The sequence below is a fragment of the Primulina tabacum genome, chromosome 2 (genome assembly GCF_025594145.1).
Source record: "Primulina tabacum isolate GXHZ01 chromosome 2, ASM2559414v2, whole genome shotgun sequence".
Taxonomy (NCBI): Eukaryota; Viridiplantae; Streptophyta; class Magnoliopsida; order Lamiales; family Gesneriaceae; genus Primulina; species Primulina tabacum.
In genome coordinates this window covers 2675885-2688804 of record NC_134551.1, presented here as the reverse complement: position 1 = coordinate 2688804, position 12920 = coordinate 2675885, and the positions used below count along the sequence as shown (strand labels likewise).

At 36.3% G+C, this 12920-nt stretch overlaps 2 protein-coding genes across 4 annotated transcripts; both read right to left on the bottom strand.

Moving 5' to 3' along the window:
* Positions 1-17: 17 nt before the first annotated feature.
* On the bottom strand, positions 18-6955 carry LOC142524843 (magnesium transporter MRS2-11, chloroplastic). Of its 3 annotated transcripts, none has more exons than XM_075628970.1 (14): positions 6514-6954; positions 6319-6391; positions 5313-5424; positions 4881-4966; positions 4697-4782; positions 4393-4461; positions 3770-3850; positions 3513-3675; positions 3359-3404; positions 2838-2918; positions 2141-2223; positions 995-1038; positions 788-899; positions 18-434 (listed from the first exon to the last, which is right to left on the bottom strand). In XM_075628970.1, exons 1-13 carry the CDS (start codon positions 6862-6864, stop codon positions 804-806), a joined length of 1371 nt encoding a protein of 456 aa, XP_075485085.1. In that variant the 5' UTR covers positions 6865-6954; the 3' UTR covers positions 18-434; positions 788-803. The 3 variants fall into 3 exon arrangements, with proteins under 3 accessions (XP_075485085.1, XP_075485103.1, XP_075485095.1); XM_075628988.1 differs by having other exon boundaries at positions 4697-4787; positions 5354-5424; positions 6514-6952; XM_075628980.1 differs by lacking the exon at positions 788-899 and having other exon boundaries at positions 954-1038; positions 6514-6955.
* Positions 6956-7901: 946 nt separating this feature from the next.
* LOC142524837 (putative phospholipid:diacylglycerol acyltransferase 2) lies at positions 7902-11780 on the bottom strand. Its single transcript, XM_075628961.1, has 6 exons — positions 10852-11780; positions 10225-10447; positions 9613-9896; positions 9201-9534; positions 8796-9070; positions 7902-8588 (listed from the first exon to the last, which is right to left on the bottom strand). Exons 1-6 carry the CDS (start codon positions 11277-11279, stop codon positions 8105-8107), a joined length of 2028 nt encoding a protein of 675 aa, XP_075485076.1. The 5' UTR covers positions 11280-11780; the 3' UTR covers positions 7902-8104.
* Positions 11781-12920: the final 1140 nt, after the last annotated feature.

Genomic DNA, 12920 nt, shown 5'->3' with positions numbered 1-12920 from the left:
TTTACTCAGAACCAAGATGAGATTGCTGTCATGCAAAACTCCTCCGTGGTGTTAATTCTTTTGATTATACAAACAAATCTGTACAAACCACACTAATTTAGCCATCACCACGAACCAGACAAAATAAAGTTCAAAGATCTGACTTCACTCTCTAAACAAGTCGAATCACACTCTAGTAACACCATGAATATATGTGAAAAATTAGATGGAAATACGACAAATGCTCCCCTCCATGTAACATGAAGTAGTTGAAGCTTGGTGCAAGTTATAAAACCCTTACGACTTGCACGGTTATGTTGCAGACGATGCTTGTGAATTTGGCTGTAATCTGCTGATCGATTTCTTGCCAGCAGAAATCAACTTCATGCAAAGATTTAATGATACGGTTTTCTCCTCATTCGGTCTCTGATCCAGTAACACTGACCCCCAGCTTCCTAGAAATGTTTTCGTTTGAGTCCCAGAATGAAAAATATATAAAAAACGATCAAACAGCATAGGAATGAATCAAATGGCAATGTACTATAAGCAGTAGAAAAAACGTAAAGATCCATGTAGGTTAATGAGAAGTAGGAAATAATATATAATGATTTTCGATAAACTTCCATAACAACTTATTATTTTTCGCAACGAAACGGATGTGAATCAATTGCTATAAAATTAGGACGATCTCGGTGTACAAGTCATGTACTGAAGATTAAAAACAGTGTCTTCCGAGATTAAAAATTGATTAATAAAAGTCATGAATATCATAAGTAGCTTAAGCTTGTTCAATGCAGTAATTACTTACGGATTGCTGTGTTTGCTCATAAAATTTTTCTTTTTTTGAGATACGAGTACATGAGGAAAAATCCAATCACAGCACCCACAAATATTCCGCCTGTCATCAACCAAAAAGCAAACTGCACGTAGAGAAAATTAATCAAATGAAATTGTAAAAAAACTTGCATGTTTACCAAGGGCTTTTAAATGGCATAGAAAACGAAGAGAGGCACACCACATGTTCTTCAAGATACGACCTCAAGTTCATGCCAAATATACCTGCCAAGTTTTATCAACGTTAGAATGAGCTATAAACTACAAAAACTCAACAATAGGATAATCTACATGAAAAATTATGTCATGTTATGCCATAGACGATTTTATGTTATGCCATAGACGATTTTTATCGACACATTTCAACAGATTTCTTTATTACAGAAGCACATAAGTGAATATTTAAAAGTTACAATGAATAAACTTTCTTATACTCCCTGTTCATTTTGCCTAATGAAATAGCATTTCTGACTTTGTAAAGGATTAAATGGTGCTAAATATATTGTAGAAGTTAATGGTTAACACCAATTAGACAACAAAAAAATTTAGCAGGCTCCAGTGATACCATGTTTCCTCTGTCTGGAGAGCAATGATTTTAATTTTTAAAGTTGTATGAATATCTATGGAAAGAAATCTTGAAACGTTTTTCCATTGCGTTTTCATGCATTTGAAATCTTCAATCTTTAATTTCACTTTATTGAATACAAACAAACAGTTTCTGGATTACTTAAAAAACATGGAGTGGCAAATAAGCTTGACGAGCTCTCCCTACTAGAAGGCTAGTAATTCACGTTTGGCCTATTCCTCTTGGGCTTATGGCCTAAAGTTTGTGCTCTCATTGATAATCGACACAACAAAAGGCATGCCTCGAGAAAGGTCTATCATTGAGTCAGTATCGATAATGTGGCTCTTGTTTATATTAGGTTGGATTAGAATTCGTGTTGCTCCATACTGATAGGTAAATGAATGCTGTCGAGAGTCTCAGTTGCTCAAGGGGTAAGCAATGTTGTAATCCAAAAGTTGGCTCCATAAGCAATTGGACAGTGTGACTAATAGGCTTGAAAGCTATCCTGGTTAGTCTTCTGGGTTCATGTTTTCCTCATTTGTTGTATTCACCTAATAAATACAATAATAGCGTCCAAAAAAGTGGCAAGAAAGCTAATTGCCAAAAAATTAATCTGCTCTTTTTTTTCTGGAGGTTGTAGCTCCTCGAATCGCCCCTGTCAAATTACATATTTAAGGTACTGACACAATGACGCGTAGCTAGAGATGGCCAGTGTTAAAAAAAAATTAGTTAGTTACTCTCGTTTCAACATAACCAAATTACCTGCAATTAGGGCACCGACCGCAACACAAAATGTACCAACCTGAAGAAGAAGTTCCACTCTACTGACCTCAAGCCTCCGAGAGCTGATGACGGAAAATGACGTCTTTTAGCTAGTCAATGATTAGTGAACTGGAAAAAAAATATCCAAACGTTCCTCTAATTTTCTTTGCTTAAAATCTAACAGCAGCACATGATTAATTTCTCAAGGAAACTGCCTTGAAACATGCCCATTCAATCATGTTTTAAAACTCATTGGCATCAAAAATAAAAGATTTAAGACTCTGGCTTTATTAGTCTTGATGGAAAAAATTCTTTAACACACGAGCTGTTGACACAGAAAATATATTTGATATTAAAGTAAGCAAAAAGATTCCAGTTGTTAATTTGGTGGTATATATGTTAGATATCTGCCAAAAAGGGAGATTGTTGGAATCCCATGTTAGGAAATATAATCACATCTAGTACCATTTCTAACAAGTGGTATCCAAAATAGCTTCACAATCCATAGTTCACAAGGTAGAAACATTATCGTGGGATTAACATGGTAGAAACACTATCAAGATTACAATACAAACAATAATTCCAAAAGCCAAATCACACTCCAAAATGAAAATCCCCGATGCAGTTAAAAGAGCATGTTCAAACACACAGCACCTTTCCAGACTGATGAAAAAGGAATGGTTAGCAAGTAACAAACCTAAGGTTCACAGCAATTGAATCTTCCATTTCCTTTGCTGAATCAAGAAGCCGTTCTGCTTGACCATGACATGATTCACATCTGCCATTACATGAAATGAAACATAGACTGACTACGTTAAAAGTAAGTAAAAATACACATAAATAGGGGCAGAAAAATTTCCCAATGGGATAATTTACTGATCTAGGTAAATTCTGATGCAGCCAATATGCTATGAAATTTAACATTCAAAGAGAATAAACTTGCAGCTTGATATCTTTCGTGGAAATTCAATGTTTCATTTCCACCAGGTTATAATGATAACACTTTGATAAGCATAAGCCTTTTGTTTATAACAAATTCTGGAAGAAAGGGGTTGGGGCAGGTATCTCAGACAAACTCAGGGATGGAGCTACTGTTGCTTCGTCCAGAGTTTCGGCTAAAGTACATAACAGGAATCGCAATAATCCTTGTAGATATAAGGATTCCAATTGATTAGATATGATGATTTGCAGTGAATTGAAAGTATGTGACACAACTACCTTTGGAGATAATTTTCTAGAAGCATTTCAATTTCTTCCTCCTCTTCTGTGAAAAACATATTATTAGCCAGAATGAGACACATAGAGTCATAAAGAACACACAAGTTCGAAATGTGATTCACCTCCATATTGAATCAATATTTTCATGACTCACCCTCAGCTATCTCCTTTTCACATGGAACTGCGCATTCAATCTCATTATTTTTCTTTAGAGTGCAGTTTCTTCCGAGAACACAAATACGCCGTATTTCATGAGTGTCTTCAAGGATGTCAAGCAGCATTTGTTTAAGAGCTCCAGCCCTTGACCCCAGTTCAACCTTTTATAAAAAAGTTACGAGAATACATATAGGTAGCTGCATTATAATTAGGGGGTATCAGAATGTCTGCATAAAGATGAGGGAGGAAGCATACCAATGTCTGCTTGCTAGTCCGAAGTTCCTCCAATATGATCCCAGTTAACCGGTTGGGAAGAACCTCAAGTAAAGCTTGGACCTGCAACAAGAGTAAACCAAGCTTGAATCTCTTTTATAATACATAGGTGTGTTGCATAAGCAATAGCTTTTCATATATTTTGCTTATTTAGAATTTGGTCATATTAGGGTGAAAGGCAGCTTAACAGATATAACTTTAATTGATGATTCCGTTCATTTTTCTATACCAGAAACTAGATAGCGCATACTACAAACATGAGAATCTACTAAGAAAAGGTGTTCTGAATGCAAAGCCGCCTACAAAGGTTTGAGAGGGATTCTTTTTCTAGAAGTGGTGCATTCATTGTTTCAAGAAACACGTTGGATTCATTCAGAAAACAACTCCTTTCCTCGATTGTATGATCTATTATCTTTACCTATTTTATCTTACAAAAGAATGTGCAGCATAAATAAAATACTTAGCAATATTTCAGAGGAGACCAACTGAACCTCACAGAACACCTTTCTACTCAATTATTACAATCACAAAACTATTGAGAACACCAGAACGAACATGGAGCATAGGAACAGAAAAACATGTACTCACTATGTTCCCATACTCACACTTGGTTCTAAATCCATTAATCTCCGCTCCAGGCGTTGTATTCGAGAATGTAGCGCTGCCTCAACCACCTGAAATGTTAGAATGTTCGCCTGTTGAACTATTTATACAACCAAATACTTCAAGGCCCATTTTTATGGGAAAAATGGCAGTCAAGAAGCAGTAGAAAACTTTGGTAGTAACACATCAAAATAACTCACGAAAAACAAGTTATTCTGAAATGCTGAACTTGTGATACAAAGATGGAAGAACAAAAATAATTAACTGCTTTACTATAATAGTGAAAAGATTTCATGAAATACCAACCTCAAGCACAAATGGCATTGAGGGCCCTCCATTTACGTTCTTAGGATTTAAGCGGGGCAACAGTGCGTCAATAAAAGCCTTTCCCCCTTTACTAAGAGAAACAATAACTAAATATTAATCTATTGCGACCATGTGATGAACACATTTAGGAAAAAAATCTTCACAAATAGTGCGGGATACTTACCGGTTATAATTAAATATATAAACATGTTCTTGCATCGCAATTGCCCGCAAAGATCCCAAATTAAGTAAAATTGCATACTCCCGTATCTTGGACGAGGTTCACAAAATAATAATATATCAGAATCTAAGAAAACATGCAGCGAAAATTTCAGATAAGTCTTCTACGTTTCTCTCATGTTTTAACTAACATGAAATTATTGTCGATATTGTCGATAGGATAAGCATCGACACTTCAGTTTGTGATACAGAAATCTCATTGATTAAAATTCTTCAGAAGCAAATCATCAGTTGAATTTTCGTTTTATAGAATCTGAAGGCGAACAGAAAGATTGCCACAATAGAAAACAGTCTTGGAGATTTTGAAATATCCTAAAACACACATGAACATCCGTCTGACTGACTGAGAATGAATGACACACGAATTAAATTGTACTTTAAATCTAACAGTAGTCGGTAGTGATTCAATGTTTCTACCAGCAATGAAGGCATTGAGTTGGTCAACCACAATGATGGATCCACACTCCTAATATCTCGAGGTCGGAGACCTGTCAGCAATGCCATAAGAAGAAACCAAAATATATTAACAAGAGAAACACAAGTTGAATAGAAAAACAACTCATGGAAGAACCAAAAGGGAGTCAATAGATATTTGCATTAGCTAGTTTAAAAAATGACCATGACTCTTGAAAGTGAACTGGTAAAGAAAACGTCTTCAAGTGAATATTAACAAGAGTTTTACAGGTTTTGATTTGAATATCTTATAAACAAACACCATAACTGCAAAGTTGTTACCATCCCATCCCCAAGAATGAACACCTGATACCTGGGACTCCACATCAATACATATTAGTTTGCACACATCGGCGTATAGCCATCTACTTGGATAGAACAATAAATTATCTAACTTAAAGCTGACACCTCGATGTTCTCAGCTGGTAGTACATAACAAATAGCCGAAGACCGGATCTGCTGAGCTAATACGGCTCAACATAGCTGAGGACCTAACTTCCCTAGCTAATAGTAGAGAGCATATGAAAATTAAGTCCAACCCAAGGTGTGGTGCTAGTACAACAATTCAGCAGACGCTTGTTATTTCTTGCTCCTAAAAAGTTCGGTGAATGTGAGTCCGGTAAATCCAGGGAATATCCCTCAGAATCCAAGGGAATTCAGATATATCACAGAGCCCAAGTAAGGAAGAGAAGGGAGGGAACATTAGATTCAGGATAACACAGTTAAACCTCTGGAATGATATTTGGGAAGATCATATCATATCCCTCGAGGAAAGTATAATCTTTCACTCCTGCCACGAAACAAAGGCTTCACTTCATGTCTGTAAGTAGACCAGGAATGCTATAGGTAAATCACTCGATTACCATTCACAGGAAAAGTTCAATGTTAGGAGTTAAGTTGCGTCATATTTACGTATCAAGTTTACTCACCACTCGATTTTAACAAGTTTCTTCTATTAATTTTCCTTGTAGATACTATCCCATTAGACCTCACTTCCACAACCTGTTTATAGATATAAAAAAAAAAAATCATCTTGAGTATATAAACAATTAAATAGGCTCATATAAAATTAAAACGATCAAAACTCTTGCCATAGCTAACAGTAACAAAATCAAGAAAAGGACCTCATAAATAGGATCTCGAATTCCAAGGGAGAGAGAGGAGTCCCCGGCGCTCACAATCCTCTGCGAACCAACAGCGCCATTGGAGAATCCCTTATCAATCACATCCGCAATAGGGACGTCCTCATCATCCCCATCTCTGCTCACAATTTCCCCTGCGCCTTCCTCCTCCGCAAAGCACCTGATATAGTTCCGGGGAACCCAGCTCCTCTCCAACACCAGCAATTTTCTAGAAATTAACTCGTACTTACCACTCGAAAATGAAATTCCGCCTGGCAAAATCACAGGAAACTGAGCGAGATGAAGGGGCAAATTGATGTAATTCGGAGAAGAGAAAGGAAGTGAAGCCGCCATTGAATTCACATCGATTCAGATACTGCATTGGAGAATGAATCTCGGAAATTAGTGGCTGTGAATGGTCTGTAAGTGGCTTGTGGATGTGGGGCTTCCCGCTCTATAAATATACATATTTAATTAGAAATTATTTGAGAAAAAATATGAAACAAGAGTGATTATTTTATATATAATAAAATAGAAAAAAGAAAAAAGAGGGGAGGATATTTTTTTTGAAAGGTAGGGGAGGATATTTTTCATCAGGGAAAAAGATTAAAAAAAAATTTGTTTTGCCAAAAGCGTCATTAATATTATATCACAAAAATTATTATGAGAGATAATTACTAATATATTCGTGAAACGGATTTTTATCTAATCTGATTTATAAAAAATTATTTTTTTATATCAAAAAATATTAATTTTGACTTTAAATATATATAAGCTCGACCTCTCTCACAAAAATATATATGTAATAGTGTTTCAAAAAATTTTATTGATACTATATTCTTTTATAAATAGATAGACAGTTTCCGAGTATGTTTCATAAATTAGCCCCTCTTTTGAACTTAAGTTTGTTTATTGATATTTAAAACGACTCTAATGACAAGAATTTCTTGGCATTGCAAGTTTGAAATCCCTTTGTCTAAAATCCCAAAATATTTGTGAATATCAGTAGAGTTGACATGTCTCACAGATAAAGATTTGTGAGACCGTTTCACAAGAGACTTATTCAATCTTATTTACCCTAAAACCGTTGGGGCTTTTACCTGATAGCACAATTTAAAAGATTTATGAATCTAAACCAAATTCATAAATTTTTATTACAGATAATCATTATATGATTGAAGTGGTATTTTAAACATATAACTACTACACACAAAAATTTTATAATTTCCCGTGCCAGGAACTAGTTTTCTTTATCTTGAATTTTATTTATATGGTTAAAGTAATCCTTGAACTATTTAAGCTTTTTTTCGTTATTCACATTCGATTATCGTTTCAAAATTATCTACAAAATACAACGGAATAAGAATTTATGGAATTTGATAAAATAGATCAAAAAAATTTATTCCATTTTATTACAGGATTTGAGACTATTATTTCATTACCAATTAGAATTACACTCAATTATTAGAAAGTGAGTAACCTCATCAACTCTTACCAAGAATGTATTCATGTCCCTTAGCTAAACAGAAATTTCAAGTTATTCAGATTCCTCTAGCAAATGTTAGATTCCTCAACTCCTCCATCAACATCCGAATCAAACCCGAATATTTATCCTTTCGGACATTTTCATGATATCAGAGTAGATCCTATCCCCTCCCAGCTCCACACCGGACGCCCCGGCTGCCACACGGAGTACGTCTTCGATCAAGGCAACGTTTCCCATTATGTCAACATGCGCACCGCTCTCTACACCCCTCCCCTCGAGTAAGTTGGCGGGTGCTTTATGCTTGTACTCTCTCAAGTAAGTAGCTATGCCGGAGGGGTTGAATCGTGTCTTTCCTCGCCACACTTTGGCACACGTGAAACCGGAACTCAAAACAGGTACAGTGCTGTCTCCATCCACGAAGTACACTCCGCCTTTCAAGCAACCATTGTGGCCTCCATCGGCGGAGCTGTCGATTTGCAGAGGGATGCTTCGGCATCTGCTCGAGGGCGAGAGCTTGTAGACATAGGATCTCTCTGTTGGAATTCCTACTCCATAGAGACAGTAAATCTCCATATCCGGAGCGTTGGGCAATCTGGAAGTGGAGTTTCAAATTCTGTGTCATTTTAAAAGTAATGCTCAAGAGCCCTGTCTCAAAGATTAGTTATTTTTTTTACTTTTTATGATTCACTATTTTACTCGCTTATAATGACTGAAATTCTCCCCTCGCTCATTGACACACATTGAATTTTATTGCATAAAGAATTTAATAGCAAATACGCCTGTGGAATCGATAACTTACTTGGTCTCAAGTGGATTTGACCAGTACTTGTAATGGCCATATTTCGGATCATCAAGATCGTCAGCTATACCGTGTGAGAAGTGAGCTTCAGCCCGTTTCATCATCTTTGGAGCAATGGCACGAAGCAGATCCAACAAAGTATTTGCAGTATATACTTTGTTTTCCGAGATTTGGTAGACATTTTCGCGGCTTACTTCATCGTATTCGGTCCATACTTTCCCACACGAAGCTGCATTGGTTTGTGTGAACGTATCATTCGGCAATGACACTTGTTTCTGTATGTTTGTTGAGCCGAAGAACAAAAGAAAATAGTTCAAACATTAAATTTCTATGCATACTACTGAAATTACTGGAAACATGTCACACATGCAATCTATAAAAAGAGGGATTTACAGTTTTGGATACCTGAGAACCAATGGTAATGAGCTCTGACGAATGTAACTCTGATGCCGACTTCCCAAAAGAGATTATCCTTCCATAGTTTGTCGACTCCGGTACTTGAAAAATGTTCTGCCCATCGGTGTTGTTTCCTTTTGTTTCAAATTGTGGCGGATGCCTTTTCTTTGCTGAATCACAAACGTAGTCTTCTTCAGGAGACCAATCCATGTTACCCCATATAGTTTCTCCTCCTTTTGGTAACAAAGAAATTATCGAATCCCATGTTCGAGATACGCGCATGACATGCTCTAGAGTTTGAAAGCCGAGGATTTTAGAATCTAAGAGACCAGGAGCCATAGCTCTGCAAGAAAAAATCCAAATTTTTTGCCCCGTAAATTTTTATGCAACTTCTTAACCATGAAACTTTACTTTGTCTTACCTTATAAGGGCGACGTCCTTGCTCTCGGCAGACAATATGCTACCGACAGTTTTTGGAACCCCAAGAAACGCTGGGCCGATATTCATTATCGCTTTTATGTGCTTCGAACACCAATCAGGGCCACCCCCGCCTCCCATAGGGGCAGGGGCTTCGACCCATTTCATGAAGTGGAGAAAATAGATTACACCCATTGAATGAGGCACCACCACCACTTTCTGGTTGCCGTTTGTTACATGCATAAGCTCGATTTTGCTCTTCAATCGACTAAGCGTTTGGTCCCTCGTCTGCTCATCCAATTATCATAGTAGTTTAGAGGAAATTCACCACAATAAAAGATCCATCAGCTGATCAAAGAACAATTCAATTTCAATGCATGAATGAAGTTCCATTATTTACATTTTAAGTTGACAGAAAAGGGATTTTGGGACATTAAAAATTAGTCCCATGTTTGCATTAAATGCTCAATAATTCAATCATCTGAATTGAAGACCTACGAGGAATAATCGCAAGTAACATTAATTTCCATTGTGTTATTTGTAAATGTCATCAAAAAAAGAACCAAGATTCAAACATTTGAAACTAATCCTAAGACATCTCACATCAGCATAGTACCTCCGTATTTTGAAAAGATAGTCTCCAATCATAAGATGCCATATACAAATTTTTTCCCTCATAGCCAATATGCGCCAAGTTCTTGATCAGAACCGCCCAAACAAAATACCCCGGAGCGAAATAGTCGGCCGCAACAAGCCCCCGCACAGATCGAACCCGAATCCCAGGTGGATCAAGCCCTGTTTCATTGTCCAAGGATAAATGCTCCAACCAACACATAGGCCTACAAATTCCATCAAGAAATGCACACATATCAAATCACAAAACAAACCCGAAAAAAGTTTACTTTTTGACTATCAAATTTAGGCATTCCGACTAAATATACAAAAATCTTCCAAACTCCAATTATTATTATTATATGGCATTTTGTTAGGATAATCATCGAAGAACTAAAATGGAAAGTTCGGTTTTAAACCACAAAAATTCCCATAATCATAATACCAATGTTATAATTGTATTACGTTAAATTAAATTTAGTAACTCATGTCAAATGTCTGAATTTGGACATTCTGATGGAAAATAGAAAGATCTGGTAAAAATAAAAGAAATTCAAAATGTCACATCACGTTATTACTAAAATGAAATATTTCCAAACATGAAAATAAAATCAAATCTTGAATCTCAAACCTCTTCAAAATTTCCGTAAAGCTGCCGCCCCACAGCCGCCTGCGGAAGAGGCCATCCGAGCACGGCCTACCTTCCCAAAGCTCGAGGCCGCCGGTGACAATACCCGGGACCAAAACCACCGGATGAAGCGCGGTGGTGCCGCCGCTTCTCAGCCTCACCCCCGGTGCTTCCGGGACCTTAAGCCCCGGCAAATTTGCAGGCAAACAATTGTACAGGAACAGTAACAGCCACCAAGTAGTACACAAGTATCCAATAATCCAGAAACAGGAATCTATACACCTCCATTGCTTGTGAGGTTTCTTCTGTTTATTCCTTTTCAGTTTCTCTTCCTTCACATCGGTACTATCAATTTTCGTTTCCTCATTATCCGAAGACAATTTCACAGGTTCCAGAAAAATGAGCTTCCGCCACCGAATATTTGAAGCCATCGCCTCAAAATCAAGATTCTACACTTTCACTACAAATTGTTCAAAACCCATAAATGAGCAAAACAGAGTGGCTTGGGACCTTGTCTACTGAAAAAAAACATTATTTCAGATGATTATTGAATAAGAGGAAAAAAAAAAATAAACCCAGATAGGAACTTGCTAGAAAGGGTAAACAAATGAACAAAAAGAGCACCATAAAAAGATAAAATCATTGGGAAAAAACAACCAAGAAATCGGGCTTTTCTTTTAACAAATTATTCGGGCTATGAAGGGTGGCAGGGAACGCAAAACCACGTGGAGAAGAAGAAGAGATGGAGGTGCCAGTTGACGCACCGCGAAACAAACAGATGGGAAATTGGTAGATTATGAGATTAATTAGTGAATTTTTAGCAGAAAACACGAGAGAGATTTAGCATGTTAGTGTTAGAAGATTACATGGTTTTCGCAAGAGGGTTTTTAACTTATTCAAGGTGACGTACGAACTGAAGATGATGCCTAGGCAAAATCGGCACTCACGTTTATTTATAAACCTGGTTTGCATGTAGTTTTTCTCTCTGAAATCTATCATATTATATAATAGATTTTACCTGTAAATTAGAAGGAAAAAAAAAAGAGAGAGAAATAAAACTTATATATTTTTAGATAACAAAATAAAATCAGTAATCTGGGAACCAATTAAATCTCCAACATGTATTTGTGTAAAAAAATAAGAGTTGGTTTCTTATGAGACGGTTTCACGAATTTTTATTTGTGAGACGGGTCAACTCTATCGATATTCACAATAAAAAGTAATACTCTTGGCATAAAAAGTAATATTTTTGCGTGAATGATCCAAATAAGATATTTGTCTTACAAAATACTACTCATGAGACCGTCTCACGCAAGTTTTTACCTTAAATAAATATATTTTATGAAAATGTTACGTAGTTTTTTAGAATTCGTGATATTGAAAATTATTTCTATTTTGATAATTTATTTTGCTTATAATCGAAGTGGTGGTCATAAATTTATTTTGATATGCGATGAACTTCCAAGAACTAACGGACTTACCAACTTTGTGCCAGCACTACGTCCGCGAATACATACTATAATTTACTTGCAGAAAAATTATTTTTGATAATTTATTTTGCTTATAATCAAAGTGATTGTCATAAATTATTTTATATACACGATGAATTTTGAAGAATTAGTGGTCACCAACTTTGTGCCCCAGTCGTCGCGGGTACACACAATACTCCCGACTATGTAGCATAGTCTTTGGATCCCTTTATTGAGATTTACTCCCACAAAACTCCAGAGGCATGCAGCATAGTGAGTATCACATCCAAATTCGAAATATATAGATTAAAAATAAATCATTCGTGTTTTTTTCATATTAACTACATCTAATACCATCGAGTTTTGATATTAAACATCGGCTGAGGTAACATCTTGTAAATCCAATAGGTGGACGTCAACTCAATCTATATTTACAATGTTAACCATATCAAAACTCTAATACCAACAATTCATGACTTTAACCGTTGTTTCAAATCGCTGCGTTTTAAATTAAACCAGCGAAATAGATACGTTGTTTTGGTGTGAAAATATGGTATATGTAGTCCCCAGGTATGGGAGCAATGTTGGAGAATGGCGAAAGGT

Bases quoted from the DNA above. Each gene is read 5' to 3' on its own strand.
- LOC142524837 (XM_075628961.1), bottom strand. From the start codon at position 11,279: ATGGCTTCAAATATTCGGTGGCGGAAGCTCATTTTTCTGGAACCTGTG. The intron at 9,897-10,224 runs GTACTATGCTGA...TTGGATGAGCAG, and splicing joins TATCTTTTCAAAATACGGAG to ACGAGGGACCAAACGCTTAG. The intron at 9,535-9,612 runs GTAAGACAAAGT...TTTTTCTTGCAG, and splicing joins AAGGACGTCGCCCTTATAAG to AGCTATGGCTCCTGGTCTCT.
- LOC142524843 (XM_075628970.1), bottom strand. From the start codon at position 6,864: ATGGCGGCTTCACTTCCTTTCTCTTCTCCGAATTACATCAATTTGCCC. The intron at 3,405-3,512 runs GTGAGTCATGAA...TGTTTTTCACAG, and splicing joins TGAAAAGGAGATAGCTGAGG to AAGAGGAGGAAGAAATTGAA. The intron at 2,224-2,837 runs GTTTGTTACTTG...TTCCGTCATCAG, and splicing joins TCAATTGCTGTGAACCTTAG to CTCTCGGAGGCTTGAGGTCA.